The sequence below is a fragment of the Phyllostomus discolor genome, chromosome 7, assembly GCF_004126475.2.
Source record: "Phyllostomus discolor isolate MPI-MPIP mPhyDis1 chromosome 7, mPhyDis1.pri.v3, whole genome shotgun sequence".
Lineage (NCBI taxonomy): Eukaryota > Metazoa > Chordata > Mammalia > Chiroptera > Phyllostomidae > Phyllostomus > Phyllostomus discolor.
The window spans coordinates 28423487-28445697 of NC_040909.2; the positions used below are offsets into that span (position 1 = coordinate 28423487).

Sequence of the window (22211 nt, forward strand, 5' to 3'; positions counted from 1 at the left end):
TAAGTCATTTTGAGATATGCAAGAACTATACAAGTTTGCCTCCTATGCAACCATTTCTAAGAAAGTTACTTGAGGATATACTCTAGCAAAATAAGAAATATATAGAATACACAAAATAGTAGCCATAACCCTGGAATTCAAAGAGGAAAAAATAATACTTAGCAAAGACCCAGAAATTAATTAGCCAAAATTAGAGCAAAATGCCGGTAATTTTTTATGTTATCAAGAAGAAAAATGGAGGAAGTTACAAACAACAGATAAAAATTGGTAAGAAAGAGGCTAGATATTATAGGTAAGATGAAGAAGATATATTACTTTTCTCTATAAAAGGAAAGAAAAGGAATATGAAACTCCAAGACAAAGAAGAAATTTGTCAAGAAAGTCATGGCATAAATATGAGGTAAATTAAAATGTGCAGTGCATTTCTTAATCCATAGAGGACAAAAAAGAGAATCCACTGACTTTGATGCTATAAATATTCCCATCAAGGATAAAGAAGTCACAGCATTGGAACCATGGTAAAGCCAATATAAATAATACACTACTTGGCTCTAACCTGTAGACATTCATAATCACGTCCATTTTGTTTTACATTTTTAGAGCCAGTCTATACAAAGCACAAAAGACTATTATAATTACAGTGTAGAATGTAAGTGCTATCAACTATGACAACACAAACAATTAGGTGAATTATCAACTACAAAAAAAAAAAAGAAAGAAAAATTAGAAAGAAAGGGGCACTAATATTCTTGCAATCCAAATCAGAAGGGGATCAATAAGAAAGAGTTTAATTATTTAAAGTTATACAAATCACAAGCTAAAGCATTGAAAATAGTGATCTATATCTCAGAAACAGAGAAGAGGTATTCGGCATGGAAAAAAATTCAAGAAATAAATCTAAAGTTGATAATTCCACAAATAGCAATATGAAAGCATTATTGAGTAATGACAATAATCGCCTGAAGATATCAAACCAAAATCACAAACCAGAACAGCTACCTCTAGGGTGTGAAACTACTGCTTTTCATATACTACTTAATAAATTTTGAATAAATTTTAAGTAATTTATAAAAGCATATTTCTCTAGAATTCATAAATAATTTTAGAATTTTTTTCTGTAATAAAAGGAAAAATACCAGGTTCTAAAAGTTTGTTTGACTTTTCCGTAAGATGGCTCTAGTAGTGCTTAGTTGTCTTTAACTTCATTTGATACTTTTGTTAGATTGTATTGTGACAGCTGTCATATCTGTGCATTTTAAGAAAATCTTGTCAAAATTGATAAATTTTTGCATAGCCACTTTGAAGATGGAAGAAAATATGCAACATCTGCAGCATACTATGCTTTATTAAGAAAGGTAAAAACGAGCCCTGGCTGGCGTAGCTCAGTGGATTGAGTGCAGGCTGGGAACCAAAGTGTCCCAGGTTCGATTCCCAGCCAGGGTACATTCCTGGGTTGCAGGCCATAACCCCCAGCAACCGCACATTGATGTTTCCCTCTCCCTCCCTCCCTCCCTCTCTCTCTCTCTCCCCCCCCTTCCCTCTCTAAAAATAAATAAATAAAATCTTAAACTTTTAAAAAAAGGTAAAAACGCAACTGAAACACACACAAAAAACTGTGCAGTGTTATGGAGAAGGTACTGTTAAAACATGTTAAAAGTGGTTTGCAAAGTTTCATGCTGGAGATATCTCACTGGATGAGGCTCCACAGTTGGGTATACAAGTTGAAGTTGACAAACATCAAATTGAGACATTAATTGAGAACAGTCAATGTTATATCACGTGGGAGATACTCGACATACTCAAAATATTCAAATCAATAAAGTTATTGGTGAAAATTAAAAATGTATCTTTTATTTTACGGAAAAAAACTAAATGGACTTTCTGGCCAACAAAGTACTATTCCAGTGGATTATATTTAGAAACTTTACAAATTGAAATGTATGAGCTAAAACAGCTCAAAATATTTTGGAAGAGTGATATCTAAGGAACTTACCCTACCAGTTACTAAACGTAGTTATAAGTATGTGAAAATTAAAAAATGACATAGCTGTAAGAATAGAGTACAATGTTAAGTACAAGAATGAGAAATCAATGAAATAAAAGATACCCAGATGATAATTGAAGCTTCATAAATCAATGGGAAAAAATAAAATGTTTGATACATTATGTTGGTAAAATTAGTTATATTTCTGAGAAAAGTTTAAATTTTACTTCACACTATAGCCCAAAGATAAGTGTGAAAAATAAAACATTTGGAAAACAAAAAACATAAGACATATATCTAGCAGATTATTAACCTAATTCTGGAACTTGAAAAAACTGTAGGCACAAAAATAAATAAATAAATAAATAAATAAAAGCAAAAATCAAATAAATTGACATCATAAAACTGTTTAGGACATAAAAATAATCAAGTTACCTGAGAAAAAATTTCTGCCATACAAATGATAAAAAGTTATTTAATGTTCTTAATGTAGATATATAAATGGCTCAAAAATACCAAGTGTAGTAACATCAAAAAAATAGTAAATTAAAAATTCACAAAATAAGAAATTAACATGAGAAAGTTTTTTTTTGTTTTTTTTTTTCAAAATTTTATTTATTTATTTTTAGAGAGGGAAGGGAGGGAGATAGAGAGAGAGAGAGAGAAACATCAATGTGCGGTTGCTGGGGGTTATGGCCTACAACCCAGGTATGTACCCTGGCTGGGAATTGAACCTGGGACACTTTGGTTCCCAGCCCACGCTCAATCCACTGAGCTATGCCAGCCAGGGCTAGAAAGTTTTGACAAATACCATCATTTCACTTATGGGTGGAATCTAAAAAAGCAAATGAAAAACACAAAACAAATGAACATAAAAATAGTAACAGATACAGAGATATAGAGAACAAGGTGATGGTTACACCAAAGGAGGGAGATTTTTTTAAGTGTTAACAAAAAAACAAGCCCTAGCTTGTATGGCTCAGTGGATTGAGTGCCAGCCTGCAGATTCGATTCCCAGTCTAGGGCAAATAACTGGGTTGCAGGCCAGGTCCCCAGTAGGGGGGCGCACAAGAAGCAACCACACATTGATGTTTCTCTCCCTCTCTCCCTTCCTCCCTCCAAAATAAACAAATAAAATCTTAAAAACACACACATATACACACAAGAAAGTTTTTCAACTTCACTAATAAGCAAAGAAATATACTATATTGAAACAAGTTATCATTTTACCCAACCAACAGGCAAAGATTAATTGAAGCCTATTTCATACTGGAAGTATGCAGTACTGTCAAATAATACTGATCAGAGTGAAAAATATCTTTTTGAAAAGCCTATAAAATGTCATCAAAAGTTTTAAATATATATTCCTATGCTTTAACTCAGAAGTTAAAATTTGATTCTAGCCTGAAAAAATAATCAAAAACAAAATGTATATAAAAGATCATCTGTATAATCTGTGACAGAAAAAAATTTAAATATACAACAGAAGAGTTTAATAAATTTTGGTCAAACTGTATAATGGGACAGTTTGATTTACTACTATAAATTATGCTTTCAAAGAATTTTTAGTGACATGAGAAAATGCTTAGAACATACATTACTAGAAAAAGGTTTAAGAAGTAATAACATTAAGAAGAAATATAGCCCTGGCCAGGTAGCTCAGTTGGTTAGAGCATGCTCCTGGTATGACAAGGTTCTGGGTTCAAACAAATCAACCAGTGAATACATAAATAAGTAGAACAACAAAAATCAATGTTCCTCTCTCTCTCTCTTAGTCTTCTCTAAAATCAATCAATGAAAATTTTTAAAAAATACAACATCTGCACAGCATTTATATACCAGGCACTATTTACATGTTAACTTATTTTATCTTCACAACGACAGTGAACAACCAATAGATAGAGAACTATTATTATTCCCATCTTATGGATAGGGAAACTAAAACACAAAAGAGTAAATAATTTCTGCAAAAACCACAACTAGTAAATGAAAAAAACAGAACTTACACCCAGCAATCTGGCTCTGGAATGCCAACTCTTAATTAGCACACAATAGTGTCTCTCAACACATATGAGAGAATGGGATAGATGGGATGGAAAGAGAAGGGAGGTACCTATAGGAAAAAAAACCCCTGAAAACATTCATAGAGGATGTACATGGGTTATAGGGTTAGACATTATCCATTTGCTTCTTGGTTTCTCAATTTTCCAAATATTCTACAGCAAGCATGCATTACTTTTATAAGCAAACAAAAAAAATCCATGAGAAGTATTTTTAAGTGAAAAAAGTAATGTAAAGCCATGTTTCAAAACACACGTGAATTGACCAATAAATGGAGAAAGTTCTATGAACCACCTTTTCTCAAGAAAGGGAATAAAAATAAGTTAACTGAGAAAAGAAAAGAGCAAGAAAGATGAAGATGTGAGAAGCAAAGCACTGTACTCAGAAACTGAGTGAGATGAAGTCTGAGGTGCAAAACAGATGATTCAATAAATTAACACAAAAACAAACTAAATGTCTGAAAAGAGGAGGTACAATAACTCAACAATAACAAAGCAAGAACAGCAGGCAATTTCAAAGTTTTCAAAAGTAGGAAGTACCCTTTCCTACACAGCATTATATGGTAGCATTTGCAGAAACATTAATAGTATTGCCATATGAGTTTCTTTCCTTTTTAAAAAAAAAAATACATCCAACAGCAAACCTTTTAGCAGTTACTTTCCCAGACTATTGAGAAACAAAATCTATACCCTACAGCTTTCTAGTACTACATGAGAAAGTCTTAATACCAGCGAAGCTTTCCAAAGTATAGAAGAGTCTTTAAACATTTTGAGTTAATGAACTAGCTGGCAATTATGTCCAAAATGATATAAAGGGGGTTAGCAGGTAATCATAATAACATGGCTTTAGCATATAATATTTCCAAATCTAAATGTCCTAATTATTGGGCTGGCCAAAAAGTTTATTTTTTTCTGTATGATGGTTCTGGTGATGCGTAGTTGTCTTTAACTTCATTCAAAACAATTTTGTTAGAGTGTATTGTGACAACTGTCATATCAGCATGCATTTTAAAAAATTATCAAATTTGGTGAATTTTTGTGCAGCCATTTTAATATTGAGGATGGAAGAAGGTACACAACACTTCTGGCATATTATGCTTTATTATTTCAAGAAAGGTGAAAGTACAACTGAAACAAAAAAAGATCTGTGCAGTGTGTGGAGAAGGTGCTATGACTGATCGAAGATGTCAGTGTGTGGTTTCTTGGTACTACTGACATTTTGGCCAATTCTTTGCTGTGGGGCTGTTGTATGCACTGGAAGATATTTAGCAGCACACCTGGCCTCTACCCCGTCGCTAGAAGCCAATAATGGGAGATAGCCAGCATACTCAAAATATACAAATCAATACAGTTATTGGTGAAAATGAAATATGCATCTTTCATTTTACAGAAAAAAACTAAACGGACTTGCTGACCAACCCAACAGACTAATTACACTTTAACTGTTATTTTCTGATTGTTAAGTTATGTATGTTTATTGTTTAAAAATTGACAAATATGAAAAATATAAAGAAAACAATCACCCACAACCCAGTCCCAGAGATAACCACCATTCACACATTAGTATATACATTCCAGCCCTTTTTTATAAATATATATGATTTACTATTGTTACCTTTACACAACTGAAATCATACTTTAAGTGGATCTACAATCTACTTTAGTCACTTTAATAATATTTCATGATACCATCCCAAGTCATGAAATACTCTTTTAAAACACAGTGTTTAATGACCACATGGTATTCCTTCATCTGGATGTATCACGGTTTAATTAACCAATCCCTTGACTGGCTGAGATATACTTATACAAAAGCAGCAGGAAGACACAGATACTGGGAACTCATTCTATTATTAGTAAAATTCGGTAGTATTGTCACCTTTCAGATTGCATGCTTTTTGGAGAAGATTAAAGTCTTAAAGATGAATTTAAAAAAAACATACCAACTATACTATCAAAAAAAGCTCCACGGAGATGCCAATCATTCTTATCATTTAAGAAAGTAATCATGTGGGACAATAAAACATCATTGGCTTTCTGACGTCCAAAGAATACACACAGCCGTGTTATTCCATTTTCCATTAAGGTTTGTTTCACGATATTTTCAGGGTCACTTAGCAAAGTGACAACTTTCTGCTGAACCATTTCATGTAAGGCTTGGAGCTCTAAAAAGGAGAAAAAAAAAAGTAAAGGTAGGATCCACAATTTTTCCCCATATGCATGGACCCAGTCTTCTTTCTTAGTCCTCAGAGAAACAGAATGATTATAGAAACCACTGGAGAAAGTCTATAATCACTATGTTTTTCCAGTATTCGGAGCTCTGAAAGATTGATGGAAGGCTGAAATACAAAACTGAAGAACATCCTTAATAAACTGATTTCACAAGCATGGTTACTATCACTAATGTAATAACTCTATTTCTGAGGTTTAGGAGAAAACTGTGGGAAAGCAAAGAAAGGAGATCACACTGCTCTGATAAGATAACCAAGGACTTGAAAGCCCTAGACTAGTGCAGGATACAATCTGATGGCACAGGGCAATACTCTTAGAAAGCATTTTAAAGGCCAGACCATGACATTTCAGAAAGCCACTGCGAGTCCTGTCAAGCCTTTACACGATCTGGCCGCTGCCACCTTCTCTGACCTTACCTCCTATCCACCCTCCCCTTTTATTTATTTACTTAGCTGTCTATGTTTCCCTTACTATCAACAAAATGTTAGCTTAAGAGCAGGGATTTTTCTGTCTCATTCACCACAGTGTCCCTAGTGCTCAGAGCAGGCACAGAGTCGACTGATGCAGAGCTGCCCCTAACAATTATCTGATGGCTAAATGAGTGAGGGCAGAGGCCCCTCTGGTCCAGCACTGTCAAGGGAAAAAATGTCTGATATGCAAAATTACAATATTCACATCAAAAAAACTTTACGTTACCTCCATAACAGTTTTAACATTTAACTTAATTATCTAAAAAGATCCAATTACACAGTTATAGAATGTTGAACAGTATTTTCTAAGTAATTCCGTGGAAGAAGTGAGGATTTCCTGTCTGATATATTCTTCTATAAATTCAAAATTATTTCACTGTCTTCAACTCAAATAATTATACCATCTAAAACGATGCCATTTCAACAAGTAACAGAGCCACTGCAGTTGTCTATAGCATAAAAATCTGAAAACTAACTTCTCTGGTTTTTCTCAACTAGAAATATCTTAGAATAGACCTAAGCATACTATTTTACTTCTAAGTCTCTAACTCAATAAACATTAACCGTAAGCCTGTTAAAAGCTGTATGGATGTAAAGAAACTTAGGACAGGAACTCTGACCTTGAAGAGTTCACCATCACGTCTGTCTCTTCACAGCAAACTGTGCATGCTTTAATATGTAAATCACAGACAGCATGAAAAAAACACAAGTTTATGACTGAGGATACACAGAATATACTCAAAAAAGTAGAAAAGGTTTAGATTCTTTAGCTATGATATTTCCACTGTTTTTTTCCCTCTTATCATAAGACTGATAAAATTCAGCTAGCTTTACTGTTGACACAAATCAATTCTGGCTGGAAAACAATTGAGCTTAGAATCTGTGACAACAAGCTGATCATTTGGCTAGATAAATGTTCAAGAGTCGAGAGAACAATCAGAAACCAGGGACCATTCCTATTTATGCATCTGGTATTCTTTCATCTTGCATGAAAAACAGAAATGATGATTTGCTGCAAGTTCACATGAGTAATTCATTCTAAGTAACAGGAAATCTGGAACAGAAAATCATAGTACCTGTGTCATAATTTCCATTGGGATGTGTAACTTCATCTATTTCTTCACTATTTGGGTCATTTTCCATATTGAGATTTTTTAACTGCACTAATTCCAGGAATCTCAAAGCTGTTTCTGCCAGCAGAGCTATGTTTTCTATAAAAGGAAGAAAAATTATAATTATCTTCTTAAATCTCTGTAATACTTATAACTTTTTCTCACTAACCCTTTATACATAAAAATAACAATCACATAACTAAGAAGAAAAAGTAGAACTTTTAAAGTTTAAAAGTTTACTTTTAAAGTAAAAGTAGATCTTTTAAATTTAGCACTTAACCTAATCATATGTCAGTAACTCATTTCATAATCTATAACTATCCCTAGACTACCAGTTTTAATAACAAAACATAAGCATCTTTAAAAAAAAATACAAAATAACCCAAATATAGCACTTGGATCTATTGAGGAAAAAATTAAAAAAACATTCCTTCTACAAAGTCCTATCCCTTCTTTTATAAGAATAATTTTTTTTTTTTTTTTAGCCCTGGCTGGTGTAGCTCAGTGGATTGAGCACCAGCTGCAAACCAAAGTGTCACAAGTTCGATTCCCAGTTGGCGCATGCCTGGGTTGCAGGCCATGACCCCCAGCAACCGCACATTGATGTTTCTCTCTCCCTCTCTTTCTCCCTCCCTTCCCTCTCTAAAAATAAATGAATAAAATCTTTAAAAAAATTTTTTTTTCTTTATTGATTCTAGAGAGAAGGGAAGGGAGAAAGAGAGGGAGAGAAACATTAAAGTAAGAGAGAAACATTGATCAGTTGCCTCTTGTACACACCCCAACCAGGGACAGAATCCGCCACCCAGGCATGGGCTCTGACCCAGAATCAAACGTGGGAACTTTCTGTTTACAGGGTAACACCCACCCAACTGAGTCACACCAGCCAGGGCCAGAGTCCTACCCTAAACAGTATGCTGACATTGGACTAAAAAACATTCACGTGAAAAAACCCGGCAGGATCAAGCAGGGCTTTGGAATCACAGAGACCTTGGCTCAAATCTCTACTCTGCCCCTTAGTAGCTGGCTGCTTTAGCCAACATGAGCCTCGGCTTCTTCACACATACATGAGCCATTACCAAACTGAATCAACCATTGACGGACTGCTTTACAAGCAATACTCTGAAGTTCTTAAGGAACAAAGTGTGAGACTGTTTGCCACACTTCTAGTTGTCTATATTTTCTTTTTCTTTCTGATAATCTGGTAAGACTATCTGATACTCCTCACCACTTACTTCTAAGTTCTGAGTCACATTTGCTATTAATTATATCTACTCTATTGCTTATACCTTCTTCCTTATGTTATTTATTCCTGTCTCTACCCTTTTCTCTATTACTTCTGTGCTTTTTAGCCAAAGATCACACTCTTTCCCTTCTTAGCATTAAATAGCACTGAACATTGAGTTTAACTACTTTATTTTATTGATTCTAAGACTCACTGTGTCTTTAATTTCTACATCTCCAAAACTGAGATGCATTGTGCAATAATTGTGATTTTTTTCAGTCTACCAAATGCAGTGAGTCCCTTCACTCACCTCCCCCAGATTCAAGATTCCTCTGAATAGAATGAAAATTTACCTCTAAGTAAGCAAGATAGTAATGCCCTTTAATGTCTGCTCACCCTAAAGGTGGAAAAATGTGAAGCCATCCTCTGATCGTAAGTAAAACTCCAGGTGAGTATCTTCACTTTAAGGAACGTACCTTTAAGAAAAGTCTCTTATTTTTCTGAAACTCCAAAGTCTAAGTAGATCTATGCTTATTTCTCCACTTAAGTTTATATGCCAGGATGTACTTTTAAGTTTACTTCAGACAAGATACAAAATTGTAACATCTCTGAGTTAAAAAAGAATAATGTAGAGGAATTTACAAATTGATTTTAAACTTTTATAATTACTGGCATGTGGTTTAATTATACTTAACCATAAAAGTTCAAACTCTAGCTCTATAAAAAAAAAAAAAAGGCAGCTTTCTCCTGTACCAAGCCATGATGGAGGGACACTGAAAGTACTGGCACTGAGCCTGGGTTACCCTGGACTCTCATCATAAACACGGAAAGACCCAAGAAAAGCAGGGTTGCTCCGAAATCAAGGTCTACACCAGTAGCTCTGAGAACTGAGAGGGAGTTAGACCAGACATGTTCGGGTTGTTTTTTTAGACTGTCCCATTCCCAATTTCCTCACTGGTAAAATTAAGGTAATATAAGTCACTGCTCAAGGTTTTTACAAGGATAGTTGTGAAAGATATATAGATCTCAGGATCTTAAAATCTAGAACTTATCTTAGAATTTACCTTAGAATCTATGTATCTCCTGCAACTAACCCTTGCAACAACCTTGAGCAGCAGACGCCCTGATACACAACTGGCTTTTCGATAAACAGTAGCATTATTTTTATGCTACAACTATTAGTAACTGAATGTCAATATGTTAATATGGCACCCACACGTCAAAATCTTACCTATTTAACACAGTTAAGAAGAGACTAAGATACCCTGGGCCAAAAGTAGGTTAAGAAATTCTAAATATTCACCTTGTTTTTAAAACCTAAAAACTTTTTTAAAGATTTTATTTATTTTTAGACAGAGGGGAAGGGAGGGAAGAAGAGAGGAAAAGAAGCATCAATGTGTGGTGCCTCTCGTGTGCCCCCTACTGGGGACCTGGCTGGCAACCCAGGCACATGCCCTGACTGGGAATCAAACCAGCGACCCTTTGGCTTGCAGACTGGTTCTCAATCCACTGAGCCACACCAGCCATGGCTAAAGCCTAAGAACTTTAATTTTATCTAGCTCAATTATTTATATTGACCAAGTGAATTATAAATATGCTTTGTTACAAGTAATAACCTCAGATCTATCTTAAAAAAATCCTAGATTTTCTAGGCCTGAAGTTTATACCTACAAATTATGAAAATCAGAAACAACTGATAAGTAAATAGGCAGATAGATTAAATATATCTAAGATATGCATATGAAAAAAAAGAAACCCAACAATCACCAATAATTTTGTGGATGTGCCTAAAAGAGAAGGCCAGAGTCTAAATACCATTTTGTGTACCTGTCCCATTAAAATAGTGACAGGCAAATTGTAAAAAGAATAAACTAAGCAAGTATCTCACAAAAAGTGACAATATCATCACCACACAATATGTACTTCAAAAAAGAATCCCTGATTTCCATCAGATTATATTTTACAAATACATTATGGAATTATGCAAATCTCTTCAATGACATTTTCATGCAGAAATAAGCATTTGGAACTGATCTGGGACACTAAAAACATGAATCCGTATCACTTGATTTTATGAGTGAGAATTATAAGTAAAACATGCGGGTGTGTCATGTAACACACCCACCTCATCAGAGAAGCCACACGTCCTAAGCACTAGAGTAACTGAAAGGACCTTACAATTCAGTAACTTAATAGGGGAGGATCTTTCAACACCAGATTACCCAGCAGAGTAAATCTTTTCCAATAAATGGATGAATATCCTAAAACTGATATTCAAACAAGCTTATTTGTTTCAGAGAAACTTCAAAAAGGCCTGAAGACACTCCCTCAAAAGCACATACTTATAAATGTTAGTCTTACTTCAAAGTAAATGTAATACTTCCAGTAAAATCATAGTATTCTGTATTATGTACTTTTTACTTGGTAATTCTGATCACTTTGAAAATGACAGCACACACAAAAGTTGAGTCCCAGGAACAGATTAGCTGTATTACTGTAATTTACACAAACAGCTTAGACCAAAGTTTATTCTCGGAATTCCCAAAAGAAAACAGAGAAACAAGAGGTATTATAGTCACTAACTTCAAAATCATGAGTGGCTATTACTTGGACAGTCATCTCTTACCAGCATAGGCTAATCTGACTATAGTAGCATCATCTTGGGCTAAGTGGGCTATGCCCGGCAGAATATATTCCGGATAGATATTGACATCGTTGCGAGGGACCTCTTTGACAAGAGCTAGAACTTTGGTCAACGTCCTCAAGGCTTCAGCCCTCACTCTAGGAACAGAGTCATTGCTGAAATGCAAAAGATATGGCGTGATACGATCCAAAAGAATTTCTACGCTTAATCGTGGGGCCAAGTGAAGAATAAGTTCCAAAGCAGCAAGTTTGGAATCACAGTATTTAAGGGTCTGCAGACAGGAGGTTATGACAGACACCAGGATAACCAGCCCGTTTTCCTTAGGCTCTTCTTCTGATTTTTCTGGCAAGTCGTGTCCACAGAGATTGTGAATAATGTTGCCCAAATCCTTCCGTATGACCAGAATACGCTCATCTGCAGAGAGAAATGTTTCCTTGGCAAACTGGGCCATGTAGGGCTGAAGGAAAGTATAAAATATTTCAGGAAAGGCATTGCCACGCTGCTGCTTTAGGTAATCTTCTGCCTCTAACCGTTTATCTGGCTCACGGTGAATCATCTGCGTTACCTATACCAAGGAGAGAAAGGGAGTAAAAAAAAAAATACATTTGAGAACAGCAAATTAAGTCAGACGAAAGTTACAAGGGCATCTTAACCATGATTTCAAGGATTTACAAGGTACCTCTAACTCTTCTTGACCTTTACCACTCAAACTCCTTTAAGAACCTAACTACTGAGTAATACGCAACTCTACTATCATCCTAAAAAGCAAGAAGAAAAATGTATACACAATTTTTGCACACAAAATTATACACAATTCTGAAAAGAAAAATCCCCCAACATCTATTTACATATCAGAGATCTGGTTTGGAGACTTATTTTCACAAGCTCAAGGAAATACATAGTTTAAGTGTAGCTCTAGGATCCATTCAAAAAGGGAATTAGTGGTTTAAATTTTTTAAGTAAAAGAGATGTTACATCCTGCAAACACTAAAAATGACGTATCTAATTTGAATTTATTTCTAGTATCATAAGAAAATAATTTTTTCAACATACAGAGCACATTTCATCTTTCCTAGACCCTCACAGTGTATCAGTCATTATTTAAATACATGAAATGTCATAAACATATATTTAGCTATTTGAGCTTTCTGTTTATATTCTAAATAAGAGCCTCTCATTGAACCTGGGGGAATCAAATGTACTGTAAATAAGGAAAAGTAACTTAACAGAATTAGTTTTACATTTGGGTTAAGCCTTAAAGATTAGTCAAATTCACTCCTTTCACACTTAAGAAAACGTCAGCCCAGATTCATGCCAACATGACATGATGAATGAGTGCCATACCCAAAGATGTAGCCACATGCACCAACTCCTAATCCAGTACACTGCTCAATGATCGTGAACTAAACTGGCTTTCTCTGAAGCATATTTTTTAACATTTGCCATCTGTAAGAGAAATTAAAACATAGATTTCCCTACCTTACTAAAGAATACTTTAATTTTTTATGCTCACCCAAGGGTATTTTTTTTTATTGATGTTAGAGAGAGAGGAAGGGAGAGGAAAGAGAGAAAGGAGAGAGGAAGAGTAAGGGAGGGGGGAGAGAAAGAAAGAGAAAAACACTGATCAACCTCCTCCTGCATGCACACCAACCAGGGAACCAGGGATGATCAAACCTGCAACCTGGCTATGTGCCCTGACTCAGGATCAAACTCCCAACCTTCTGGTGCACACAAAGACACTCCACTCAAATGAGCCACCAGGCCAGGGCAAGGATGTTTTAAATATACCATCTTTTCCACAACTCCGAGTCTTAATCATGATGAGCATCAGTTCCTACACTGACTAACTGACTGATTTTAAAAAGATCCCCTCACACAGTAATGGCCTGTATGACCTCCCACAGAATTCCTCACATCTGTTCAGCTACACTAATTTGTGATTCTGTATCTCCCCTCCCAGGACTGCCCTCAGGGTCAAGGGAGGTAAACAAAGCTAATAGCTTCTATACAAAATGGCCTTACACTGCTGCATTATATTCAAGTTGATATTTCCTGTCTCTTTCATTTTAGGTATGTCTTCTTCATTTCTTACTATCAGGTTCTACCCTGGGCAACTTCTCTAGCCTCCAGGAAGGCCCCTCTTTACCTCCTTCTAAATCCACCAAAAACAGAGCTAAAGATCATAATGAGAATGGGAAGAGGTGTGTGTATTTTGTGTGTGTATGTAAAAAAAACATTAAGTCAAATGAGCTCTGTCTGAGAAGGGGGAAATATTGTACATTTTCCCCTAATAAAGTAAAAGTAATAAGGCATTTGTATTAGTTTATAAGGCTCTTTGTTCCAAATTTGTAACATTTTAGAGAGTGGACTAATGCAAAAGAAAGAACACAATTCTATTAAAGTCTTTATGGCAAATATTTGTAGCATAGTTACCAAATCTCTGATACTGCGATCTTCAATTTTATTTAGCACTTGGTCAGGGAAAAATTGTCCATTTCTATAAGCCAAAAGTTGAGAGAGATCAAATAATGGTACACCTTCTGTAAAAAGCTCGGCTATCACACAACCTGGAAAATAGCAGACATAATTCCATTAAACATGAAATGCAAGACACATCAGTAATATAGGCCAAGAATTCAGAGAATGCATAAAACTCAAAATGTAAAGCCAAGTAAACTGAACTAAAAATTTTAATGCAATGTACAACTACAACCAATCAAGATAGAGAAAATATCCATCGCATAATCAACAATTTCTAAAAGTGTAAAGTCAAAAGGTCCATTCTCTTGTTCTCCCTCTTAAAAAAAAGTTACTTCCTAGTTCTATAATTTAAAATGAATGTGTGCATATAACATACATACACCATATATTTAGAACTAGATACTCATAGATAGATTAAAAGCCACAAGAAATACACTATTTTTTTAAAAAATACGAGTTTACGGAAATTAAGTTCATTAGAAATTACTGTGAAATCATAGCTGAGAATTTTCATCATTAAACAAAAAAAATCATCAGGTGTCTACATTAGGCTCTTATAGTACATGAAACAGACAAAATCCCTGCCCTCATAAAGCTTTCATTATAGGAAGGGAGGCATAAAATAAACCAGTGAGCAAACACAATAATAAAACGAGAAGTGCTAAGAAGTGTGACAATTAAGATTAGAGAGGAAAGAAGATATAACCCAATCATTTTACACTGACATAATCTTCAACAAGGAGTATGAAAGAAAACCTATCTACATCCCAAAAAGGAAAACGCAGTTTCACTGAATCATTATTGACATGCATTCAGCAATTCTTAAAAAAGATTCTTAAATAGTGTTAACTCAACACAGCCTTTGCATTTGCTAGTCCTTCTGCCTAAAATACTATTCCCGCCAGTATCCATGTGGCTTATACCTGCGCCTCTTTCAGATCTCTAATCAAATGTCATTTCAGCAGTAAAGACTCTCTTGATGGCCCGGTTTAAAATCGCAAGCCTCAAAACCATAACTCCCCATTCCCTTTCCCCTTTCCGTGTTTTCCCCTCAGCATGAACTGCCAAATTATATATTTTATGTATTTTTTTCTTTATTCTCTATATACCCACTACAAGGCAAACTCCATGAGGAAGGGATTTTTGTCCATTTTGTTCACTGAAAAATCTCCAGCAACTAAGACAATCCTGACACATATAAACAATATATTTCTCCCATTAATTTCTACGTACAGAATATCAACTTTCAGAATAAAAGACTTAAAAATAGCTATTACAAACATCATAACCAAGAAGGAAGTAGAATTAATGCTACGGAACTGGACCTAAGACATCAAATGAACACTCCACCCAACAACAGAATACAAAATTATTCTCAAGTACACATGGAACACTCTCCAGGTTAAACTGTATGCTAGGTCATGAAACAATCCTCAATAAATTTTAAAAACCTGAAATGACACAAATTATGTTTTTCAAATCACAATGGAATGAAATAAGAAATCAGTTAACAGGAAAAAGTTTGAAAAATTCTAATATGTAGCAATTAATCATACCCCCAAATAACCAATGGATCAAAAGGAAATTATGAAATATTTTGAGATGAATGAAAGTAAACACACAAAATAAAGAAACACATGGAATGCAACTAAAGCAGTGTTTAGAGAAAATGTGAAACTACAAACATCTCTATTAAAAAGGGCAAACTCAAAACAACCACCTTATTTTCACCTTAAGAAACAAGAAAAGAGTAAACTCAAGCCAAAGTAAACAGAACGAAGAGAATACAGAGATCAGGTGGAAAAGGGACATTACTAGCAACTACCAACCGTACAGAAATGGAAAGAATTATAAGAGAGCATTTTGAACTGCATGCCAATAAATTAGATAATCTAAATGAAATGGACAGATTCCTAGAAAGAGATCACTAAAGCTGCCTTGAAAAAGAAACAGAAAACCTGAATGAGCATTGTAAGAGACTGCATTGGTTATGAAAAACTTCCCACAAAGAAAAGCCTAAGCCAAGATGGCTTACCAGGTGAATTCCATCAAACTTGGAATGACTTGACCCTCAACCTTCACAAATTCTCCCAAAAAAAGAAGAGGAACACCTCCAATTCATTCTATGACACCAATACTATCCCCATACAAAACCAGATAAAGACATCATAAGAAAGGAAAACCACATACAAACATCCCTGATGAATATAGATTTTTAAAATTCCTCCAAAAAATATAAATATAAGCTTTCATCAACCCCTGAAATTTAAAATTCTAATAGACTTCCAGTTCTAACTAACTCATGGGAATGTACTGTACAGCATGGTGACTATAATTAATGCTACTGCATTGCATCACTGAAAGTTCCTAAGAGAGTAGATTTAAAAAGTACTCATAACAAGGGAAAAAAATATGTAATTATGTACGGTGACAGATGTCAGATTTACTGTGAATATCATTTCGCAATGTATACAAATATTGAATCATTATGTTGTACACCTGAAACTAATATGCTAATTATCCCTCAAAACAACAACAAAACCTATAAATGACCCCCTAAAGCGAGAAAGTGGCCTAGTTTCTAAGCTGAAGGAGTCCTATTTACAAACCAGGAAGTCTAATGTAAAACAGTAAAATGTAATAAAGGTTCAAGAAAAATTTAAATAAATTCACTGATCAAGAAAGTTGGGACTTGGATGGATTACAGTTCTAATAGTGTTACAGCTACAGCATGGAGGCTAACCCTATCTTACCAAAACACCCCTCAGTATTATCTTGGGACACAGAGCAGTCAGCGGAATGGACCAACAGAGGTGCAATCCTGTGTAACAATTATTCATTCCACCTAGATGTAATACACTTCTTCCTTAATTATGTTACTATATTTTTCTGTAATTTTACTGTAATCTGAAACACAGTTTAATTCATGTTTTCTTTGTAGTAAACCTACATGTGAAAAAATGATTAAACCCAACTTTTCTAAAATTTACCAAAAAAAAAAAAGGTCCTGACGCCACAGTTCAGAAAGTATTCCTCGGGGACATCACCCTCAGCACACATCCCCTCCCAGAAGTCCACAGACAACCTGGAATTGCTTCACATGGTCTGCATGTGAAATAATGTACATGAATGCGTGGTACTTATTTCCAGGGAAGAAGACCACTAATTTCATCAAACTTTCAATACTTTTCTACAAACTCTCACTAGCTACAAACTCATTCCCTTGGCTATAATTACTACCTATATTTGTGGCTAACCACCAGATCTCCCCCTCCAACCTAAATCTCTATGCATCAAAACTTTATAACCAACTGCCTGTTATACATCTTCTCCTAGATATCCCCAAATACCTTCAACTCGACATACCTAACACAGGCCTTGTCCTCTTCTCACCCCCTAGTTGTTCTTGTTTTTGTGACTCCCAGCTCACTGACCAGCATCACCGCTCACCATGTTTCCCAAGAGTGGGTATAAGGAGGGTGTAAGGGAGGGGGGTGCTCTTGACTTCATCCTCCAATCAATCACCAAGTCATGACAATTCTATCTACTAATTATTTCTTAAGCATTACAGTTGACCCCTGAACAATACAAGTTTCAACTGTGTGGGCCCACTTATAGATTTTTTTCAGTAAATACAATGAAAAAAATTTGGAGATTTGCTACAACTTAAAGAAATTCACAGATGAATGTTACAGTTTTCTTAACATTTTCTTTTTCTAGCTTACTTTAAGTATATAGTATACAGTAGATATAACACATAAAATATGTGTTAATTGACTGTTTGTTATCAGTCAACAGTTAGCTATTAGTAGTTAAGTTATTGGGAAGTCAAAAGTTATATAAGGGTTTTCGAATATGCTGGGGATTGGTGCCCCTAACCCTTAACTGTACCTCTCTCTGTTGCCTCTCCAACTTTGTCACAACTTTAAAAGCCAGTCAAGGCTCATGTCTTACCTGGACTGGTGGTAATTTGCTACTAACTGGTTTTCCCTTCTGCAGTGTAGTTGCTCTCAATCCACTCTCCATGCTATTGTCGGTGCTTTGTCTGACAATGTCTCTCAAGACTAGCATTGGCCTAACACCCTTACTGATCTGGGCCTTGCTTACCTCACACTCCATGTTCCAGATACACTAAGCCACTTACAGCACTCTTATAAACTAGTGCACCATATTCTGGTCCTCAAGTCTTTGTATAAGCAACACCCTCTGTCTGAAACAAACACCCGATACCATAGCTAGCTCCCATTCATCTTTCAGGTCTCAGCTTAAATGTCATCTTTTCAATAAAGAGGTCTTTCTTGATCTTGCCTCTCTACCCATTCATCACCATGGAGACTAATTTAAGTATCTATTAAATACATGTTCCTATAAGCACCCTATGTTTATTACCACCACAGCAAGTCACATTACACTGAAATGTCCTTTTTCAATCATATCTATCTCCTCACTAAAGGATAAGCACCTTAAAAAAGGGACATCATTACCCATCTATGTCTCTAGCACCTAAGACAGTGCCTGACGCATACAGAACAAGTCAAATACTTCTCAAATGTTTGAATGAATGGCTGTTGCATTTTCTAGGCACATGAACATGTCCAATGAAAGAATACAGCATATATTTAAAATAGTGTACGAGAACAAATTAATTTTTCCACATAATGGAAAAATTTTTCCATGTTTCTATATTCGGGTGAAAACACATACACATCTCCCTTAGCGAATTTAACCAACTCAAATACCTGCTGAAAAGATGTCCATTGCTCGCTTCAACTCTCCTCTTGTTCTCTGATTGCTATTTAAGTCTACAAGTGGAGTCGAAGGATCTCTCATATATTCCAACTCAGTGGCAAACAACCCACCATCCACAAAACGTTCAGGAGCAATATAGCAAGTTCTCCTCCGTGAGGTGTCAAAGAAATAGTTGAAATCTGCTGGGTTGTCCTCTGGAAGATAAGTGGGTTTAAAACTGGCAAAATCAGTTAGAAGGACCCAGTTCCAACTGGTGACCATTACATTCTCAGTCTTGATGTCCCCATGCCGGACTCCAGATTTGTGTGCTTGGTCCACAGCTGTCAGGATCTGGAAAGCGATCCAACGCTTCTCAATATTATTTAAGAATGGACGGGTACTAATGCGATCATAGAGGTTGTCTCGCACATACTGCCTGAAGAGCATGGCCGCTTTCTCAGATGCTTTTTCTGCTGCTTTCTGGAAAGGTAGACAGTTTTGTGCCGAATGAAGCCGGATTTTCAATTCCTCTAGCTCTTGTTTATAGCTGGTTAAAGGCAATGTGGGATCCTGAATTGCAAAGACCTTCACAACCACCAGGCCTTCTCGGTGCTTTGCTCGAGCAACTTTAAAAAAGCGAGTACTCCCCAGGCTTTTATCATATTCAAAGTCATGGATGTCTGAGAAATAACTCTCCACAGAAAGGATCTGGGAAGGAGCAATGCCAGCGAGCTGATTTCCCATAATGGCAGCACGTGCCTCCGGGTCAGTAAATTAAGATACAACACCTATTTAAAAAAGGCAGAAAAAAAGGGAAGAAGAAAAGAAACAAACAATTAAACACCATTATTTATTTGGTCTCCTACTAAAAGACAGATGCACTACATTTCTTTTCCCCTGAGATCATTGTACTTACCCTTCCAGGCAGCCTCTAAATGTCAGACACATTTATCTAATGAGATCTTGTTACTTTATCCCTTCCAGGATAAAGTTGTCCTTTATCTTGTCCTTTCCAGGAGCTGAACATTAAACAGGCCCCTTCAATGTTAAGCTGAAGACATTAAAACGTGTATTTTCTGATTTTTAAAATTACTAAGCCTTTACTCTATGTTCAGTATTGTGCTTGGAGCTAGGAGGGTCACATCAGTACAACATAAAACAGTCTTTGTCCAAGAACGTGTAGTCTTGCACATAAGACACAAACACATTAAAACTTAAAACTAAGAAACACCTAATGCAAAAAGTACACTGAACATCTCAAAGGTCAGGCTAAGATCCAAAAATCAATACCTTCTGGGCCTTTCCAGACTAATTTCAGTGTTCCTTCCCACCCAGCTAACAGAAGGCACAAAGTTGTCTGGTTTGCAACAGCCACAGGGGAGACCCCCTGGCAAAGACGTTAAAGGAAAAAAGTAAACCAAAACACACACTTGCCAAACACAGCCCATGGTTTTCTTCCTAGGTCAGATTTTGCAGGAAATAAAACACACATACACACACGGCTATGCGCACGTATAAACATTTACCCTAGGACTCTGCAAAGTATCACAGGTAGGTCATTAGCTCACACTAGGGTCATGGTGGGTCACTTCACCGCGGGGAACGGAGTCGGCAGCCGGGTGAGTCTTCTCTACGAGGGGGTCTTCCTTCAAAGGCAAGAGGTGGGATGTTGGGGGAGAGACGCAAGAGTCCCAACCACCACAAACCCCAGTTGTCCGCCGAGTACCACTGGGGGAAGCTCTCAGGGACGCAGAACACAGAAAAAGCCAGGTTGAAATGATTGCACAGATACCCAGGGAGTTTTCCCCGCCAGCCCCCCTATTCAGCCCTAAAGGCCACGCGTCCTCGGGTCTCGTCTTCCTCCAGCGCGGACTTCCAGACCCTCGAGGTCCTCACCACCAGGCCGCAAGGTGAAACTCAGAGGAGCGAGGGAGAACGCCAGATTCAGGGAAATAACTTCTTCAGCTGCTACACACCTCAAACGCTGAACTCCTGGGAAAGCCGCCGGTTATGACTACTTCCTGCCGCGGAGCGGAAGTTACGAAGGGACGAGGCTTGAGGAGGAGTCCTTGGTGGGCGCTGGTTGCTAGGAAACAGGAAAGGGGCGTGGTTCCGCTCCGCGAGTCTACAGGAAGAAATCCAGTCCCAATCCAGATTATTTTATCCTTCCCTGAACTCTTGCGCGTCTGAAATCCTGCAAACCCGTTCACACACACCCTTTACCCCAAGTACATAACACAAGAACATAGTTCTTGAAGAGAATTCACATGCTTCTTTAGGATAGTTAATATAATTTACATACTACATGGCTCACCTGTTTACACAAATCAATGTTTTTATCACGTACGTACTTAACAGAGTTGTTCAGTCATCCCTATAATCTAATTTTTCAACATTTCTTGACCCTCAAAATGAAACCCCGTAACTATTAGCAGTCACTCCCCAATCTCCCTCTTCCTCCTTCTCCCAGCCCAAGACAATCACTAATCTACTCTGTTCCTACAGACTTACCTATATTTCATATATATATAGGTACACAATATGTACGCTCTCTCTATTTTTTATATACAGTGTGGCCTTTATGACTGATTTCTTTCACTTCATGTTTTTGAGGTTAACCTCTGTTGCAGCTTGTATCAGTTCTTCATTTCTTTTTATTGCCAAAAATTCTCTTGTATGAATATTCCACATTCATTATGCATTAATTAGTTGATAGACTTCTGGGTTGTTTCCACATTTTGGTTATAATAAATGCCGCTGCTATAAATGTTTGTGTATAAGGATTTGTGAGGCCATATGTTTTCTTTTCTCTTGGAGTGGAATTGTGGAGTCATATGGTAACTCCATGCTTAACATCGAAAAACTACCAAACTGTTTTTCCAAAGTGTTGCACCATTAACATTCCTACCAGTAACGTATAAAGGTTCCAATTTCTGCACATCCTCACTGAAACTTCTTATCTATCCTTTTGATTATAGCCATCCTAGTGGATATGAAGTAGTATTTCATTGCAGTTTTTATTTGCATTTCCCTGATGACTAATGATGTTGAATGTCTTTTTATGTGCTTATTGGCCATTCATATATCTGCTTTGGAGAAATGTCTATTCAAATTTTTTGCCTACTTTTTTAACTGGGTTGTCTTTTTATTATTGAGTTTTAAGAGTTCTTTATATATGCTGGGTACAATCCCCTATCAGATTTGCAAATAGTTTTTCTCTGTATTGTCTTTTCACTTTCTTGTTGGCATCCTTTAAAGCATAAAATGTTTTAACTCGA

General features: G+C 36.2%; 1 protein-coding gene across 6 annotated transcripts in view; it reads right to left on the bottom strand.

Annotated features, from left to right (window-relative positions):
* PIK3R4 (phosphoinositide-3-kinase regulatory subunit 4) overlaps positions 1 to 20965 on the bottom strand; it is a 58692-nt gene extending 37727 nt beyond the window's left edge. The window contains exons 1-7 of one of the 6 annotated variants that reach the window (XM_036030638.1): positions 20830 to 20952; positions 20460 to 20579; positions 18945 to 19721; positions 14158 to 14291; positions 11707 to 12289; positions 7823 to 7957; positions 5988 to 6209 (exon numbers count right to left, since the gene is read on the bottom strand). In XM_036030638.1, coding sequence (XP_035886531.1) covers positions 5988 to 6209; positions 7823 to 7957; positions 11707 to 12289; positions 14158 to 14291; positions 18945 to 19677 — 1807 coding nt within the window. In that variant the 5' untranslated portion in view covers positions 19678 to 19721; positions 20460 to 20579; positions 20830 to 20952. Of the gene's footprint in view, positions 1 to 5987; positions 6210 to 7822; positions 7958 to 11706; positions 12290 to 14157; positions 14292 to 18944; positions 19722 to 19849; positions 19972 to 20459 lie in introns of all 6 variants that reach the window. The other 5 variants (XM_036030636.1, XM_036030639.1, XM_028517983.2 and 2 more) reach the window with 5 other exon arrangements.
* Between the last annotated feature and the right edge of the window lie 1246 nt (positions 20966 to 22211).